The 4,926-nt window shown below is 54.8% G+C and overlaps 1 protein-coding gene across 1 annotated transcript in view; it reads right to left on the minus strand.

Moving 5' to 3' along the window:
• The window catches only part of DTX2 (deltex 2, E3 ubiquitin ligase), a 32,625-nt gene extending 32,075 nt beyond the window's left edge, over positions 1–550 (minus strand). Inside the window, exon 1 of the mRNA XM_010141075.1 lies at positions 156–550. Coding sequence (XP_010139377.1) covers positions 156–462 — 307 coding nt within the window. The 5' untranslated portion in view covers positions 463–550. The remainder of the gene's footprint in view (positions 1–155) is intronic.
• Between the last annotated feature and the right edge of the window lie 4,376 nt (positions 551–4,926).

Below are 4,926 nucleotides of genomic sequence, written 5' to 3' on the forward strand. Positions count from 1 at the left end.
CCCAGGTCAGGTTGGACCTTGGGGCTCTGATCACACTGCTCTAGTTGACAATGTCCCAGCTCACTGCAGGGGGGTTGGACTGGATGAGGTCCCTTCCCACCCAAACCATGGCTCTATGATTCTAAAAGCCTGGCATGGACAGGAAACTCCCTTACCTGTATCCTGCCGGAACTGCGTTAAGCTTGGGATGTCGATGACATAAGGGGCCAGGGCAGGATCCGCATGTCCCAACGGGATGCTGCTGACGAGCCCTGACCCTGAACGCCTGCCCTTCTGCTGAGATGCCTGAAAAACTTGTTCAACGTAGCTGCAGACATTCCCGCTGTATGGCCTCCACCTGCCAAACTCATCTTGCCATTCCCAGACCGCCACTGCTGTGGAGTTGCTGCTGTGCCCTGGAGCAGAGCCGGGAAGTCCGGATGGCCCGGCTGAACTGCTCCCTGCTCCCTGAGCTGCTGCCATGCTCCTCCCTGAGGTCTGGGCACGCCGCGGCTGGAAGTGGCAGCTGCCTGGCTGGCCTCACACCATTATCTTCTGGGTGACCTGCAGCAGGAAACAAAGAGAGCACAGGGAGGTTAGAATGATGCCCTAAATCCACCTCACCCTGCACCCACACCAGCCATTTAAGAGAGGGAAGCAACCTCAGTCTTTCACAGCAGATGCTCACTATACATTTAGGAGACTACAGAGAAGTGGATCACCCTCAGAACCCGCTGGTCGGGGGCAAACGAGGCACCACCGCCCATTCCCTGCCAACGCTGGCAACTTTTCTTGCTAATTTAGAGCAAAAACTCTTAGGTGAGACTCTGCTTCCTGGGGTTTGCAGCACCAGAGTCGCTGCTGATCTGCAAGCCCTGACCCAAGTTCAGGTGATCACCGGCCAGGAGCATGTCAAGGCAAGCGGCCACCCCATCTCAGCAGCACCGGGCTCTCACCACCCCAGTCACGAGCAGGAGCTCCCCAAGCCCTCATGCACATGAATTACTTGGTTACGCAAGCGGTTCTCAAACTCTTCTCACTGAACCAAGCTTCAGGGCTACGTCAGCTGCATTCCCGCTTCGGACCACCCAGTTTTGACCCCGGATCTGTCCCTCTGCTTCTTCTGCATGATGTTACACCCCCGTACAAAACCAGGAGGGAATTCTTTACCCACTGCACATTGCAGTAATACACACGTGGAGTGCAATCTGAGCAAGGGATGGATGGAAGGAGTAGGAAGCACCAGCAGGAACTCGGAGTGTAACAAAGAGACTGTGCTGAGGGCAGTGATGTAGCAGGTTCTCAAGACCCCAGGACACCCACCTGCAGCTTCTCAGCTTGGAAAACAAGGAACATCTTGAAACAAGGTACAATCTGCATCAACAAAGACTCAAGTCAGAGACTCAAGCCATTAAGAGATCAACGGGGGAGGAACAGAGAATGGGGCAGGAGCCTACAGAAGGGGCAGTGAGTGAATCCTAAGGACTCAGACAAAAGGTCACCATCACTCTTAGTCCCCAGGGATGCATAAAAGCAGTTCTGGAGCCATCTCGTGACGCCAAGTTACCCAAGAGACACCAGAGGTCTGATTTCTGGCATCTCTGGTCTGCTGTGTCATTGCAAGGACTCCTGTGCGGACCATCAGGACACTCCGAAGTCCAGTCAGACCACTTGGAGATCCTCATCTTGGTGCTGGTGAGCAGGCAGGGGTGACTATGAATGAATGAAATTAATTTTTAAAATAAAGTCGCCTTCTCCTTCCTAAGGCCTCGCATCATCGATTGTTTAACTCCCGGCAGTCAGCAGGGAGCTCCGAGCTTCCTCCCCATCAAACAGAGAAGTTCAGGTCTCCCAAGAGGCAGAGCAGCAGTGGGTGGCTTCCATGGGAAGATGCCATCTGCGCAGCAATGACATCCCAGCCGGGCGGGGGACGATCCCACGCTCCGTGGAGCGTCCCAGCCATCCTGCTCGCGTGGCTCACGAGCTTTAAACAGAAAGAGAAGAGCGAGCGAAGAAACGACACACCCACGCGTCTGCATTTATAAGAGGAAAGCAACACTTTCTCTGGGAATTCATTGTAAATGAGTGCAGGAGCTGCTCTGGGATTTTTACAGAACACCCCCAGCTCAACTGTGCTGGTGACAAACCACTCTGGATCACCAAGAGAAGACCCTGGTCTCTGCAGCTCATCTTTTCTGCGTAATTTGTGCTCACTAAGGTACCAGGGATGGTTATTTTACTGCTTAAACCAGCAAATTAAAGCTGGAGGTATCAAACCCAACATCTGCCTCTGCTGGTTCTTCTCATAGCAGGTTTCACACCAACACATCTCCTCCTTGGGGACCACCAGCATACCCACCCTTGGCTCGGACCAGTGTGAGTCAAAGCAGGGCTGCAGCGTTTTCTGTCCTACCCAACTGCATTAGCTGCTCTAAACCCCCAAAAGAGCACAAACACCTTTTTTCCCCCCAAAGCCGTGGGTACCAACTATTTATCTGCAAATCCCAGAGGCCCGAGCAGAGCAGGAGAGCGGAGGGAGGCTGCTTGGAGCCAGTCAGCGATGCGCTTTCCTTCCTTCTTGAAACACAGCAGCAGCAAAGGGGAAAAAAAAAAGAGAATACCCCAGCAGAAAAGCTGCCTCCTTCACGCACCACCTCATCCTCGCCAGGAACAGCCGGGTGACAAAAGCCTGTTGCTCACCCCCTTGGACAGCAGTGACGCTTTGAACCCCAGACCACAGGTGATGGTACCGGGACTGGCTGCACGTGGACGTCGCGTCCTCCCACATTTGCTTCCCCAGCAGAATGGGAAAAGATTTCCTGCACTGGGACTGCGAGGCCAAAGGAGGAGCAAGGGACGTATTCCAGCCTCCTGCCAGCTCTGCTCGAGCCAGCAGCTGTTTGCATGGATCTGGGAAGTGAGGAATGCCTCGGTGCCCAGAAGGGCCTGGGGGGGAGTGGGTTCGGTATGATCCCGAGTCCAGGAGTGCCTCCCCTCTTCTCACCACCTCAGCTTTCCAGTCCACCCGCGCCCAGGTGCTTTGTTCTGCTTTGCTCACGGTCCCTCCGAAGGGAACTCTCTTGAAGCTCCTGTTGATGGAAGGAGGCCTGGTTCAGAGCAGCTCTTGGCTGTCAACCCAGGCTGTCAACACCAGACTGGAGAGCTCCAGTCCACCAAAATCACGTCCCTGAGCTGAGGCGAACAAGAGGAAGAAAAGAGAAACCAGGCGAACAAGAGGAAGAAAAGAGAAACCAGGCGAACAAGAGGAAGAAAAGGCCTGATGCTGCCGTTCCCGTCCCCTCTCTGTGGATTCAGCAGCACACATCCCACTTTCCCAGCGCTGCCAGCAGCAGTGGTTCAGCTTCATGCTGGCTCTGTGTTGGGATGACTGGCAGCATGGGGAGAGGCTAAAACCCCAGGGGCTGGAACGCTTAACCATGAGCATCAAAAACACCTTGGGAAGCCCAAAGTCCCGCCGACCCCTGAAAGCTACATGCATCCACCAAACAGCCCTGGCTTCGATTAGAAATCCTACAGGCTGCCTCATCCCCAATGAAACAAAACCGTGACTGCTGGAAGAGCAAACTTAAACCTTCCAGCCCTCCGCTGAGGAGGCAACTCGTAGCGTGGGCTCAGATCGTGAATTGGGGTTGGTCTGGTTGGGTCTTTACACCCCAACAGCATCCCTGGAACATTTGCCCACATGGCTTTAATCTGGGACTTGGACAGGAAGAGAACTGGGTGCATTTCAGTCGTGTTTCCCAGCAGATTCACTCCCCACTCGCACAGCCGTTTGCTGGAGCTTGAGGAAAGAAAGCAGGGCAGGGACGGGGGGAATTAAAGCGTTTGAAAGATGTGTTTAGCTCTCAAACCCGCTCTGCTTCCAGAAAGCAGAATTTTCTTTTGCTTTAAATGTGGGATCTTCAAATTCACAGGTTTGAGATGATTTCTGAAAATGCCAAGTCCCTTTCTAAGTTTCTGAACTGAAATTGCCAGCATTGATAAAAATTTAAATGATCCACTACCTTGTAGGTCAAAAAGAAAAGGCCTGGGCAGCCACTCAGCTGGGCTGCATTAAACAAATAAAACCACCAGATTGGTAAACCAGGGACTTTTTGGCAAAGACAGTGCCCAGCAGGGATGCGTTAAGCACCACTAACACCTCATGAGAGATGGGGCTGGAAGAGCCCACAGGAGGAGATTACACACAGATCAGGAGAGCACATAAAGCTCCGGCAGGCAGCGGGGCTGGGCTCAGCCCATGACCTGCGTGGGGTGCACGACTGGAGCAGCTCTACAGGTGCTCTGTGCCACCCTGACCCCAAACCTCTGCCAGGGCCGCCCCCTCCCAGCCCATCAGCACTTCTGGCCCCAGCACAGCCCAAGCTGTGATCACAGTGATGCTCCTGCCAGGTAACTCCTACCTAAACACACCCTGAGCACCCAGCACATGGCCAGCAGCACCCAGGGGTGCGAACAGAGCAAGGTGGTGGAGAGGAGAGCATAGGAGTAATCTCAAGCACCAGTGCTGGGCACGGTCCTGCTCCCCCCAACCTTCGCCAGGGAGGTGCCTGGGTTGACAGCCAAGAGCTGCTCTGAACCAGGCCTCCTTCCATCAACAGGAGCTTCAAGAGAGTTCCCTTCGGAGGGACCGCGAGCAAAGCAGAACAAAGCACCTGGGCGCGGGTGGACTGGAAAGCTGAGGTGGTGAGAAGAGGGGAGGCACTCCTGGACTCGGGATCATACCGAACCCACTCCCCCCCGGGCCCTTCTGGGCACCGAGGCAGAGTGTTTATTTGTGGAGACACCGTTTCCTTGTGGGGTCCGACCCTGGCCGGGTCCGGAGGGCTCCTCCAGCTTCCCGAACTCTTCCACCTGCACCAGGAGGGCTCTTCCCCTACTTGTAGCCGGGCAGCCCGGGGTAAAGCCAAGTCCTGCCAAGGGGAG

This window comes from Buceros rhinoceros, unplaced genomic scaffold (assembly GCF_000710305.1).
Source record: "Buceros rhinoceros silvestris isolate BGI_N320 unplaced genomic scaffold, ASM71030v1 scaffold15628, whole genome shotgun sequence".
Taxonomy (NCBI): Eukaryota; Metazoa; Chordata; class Aves; order Bucerotiformes; family Bucerotidae; genus Buceros; species Buceros rhinoceros.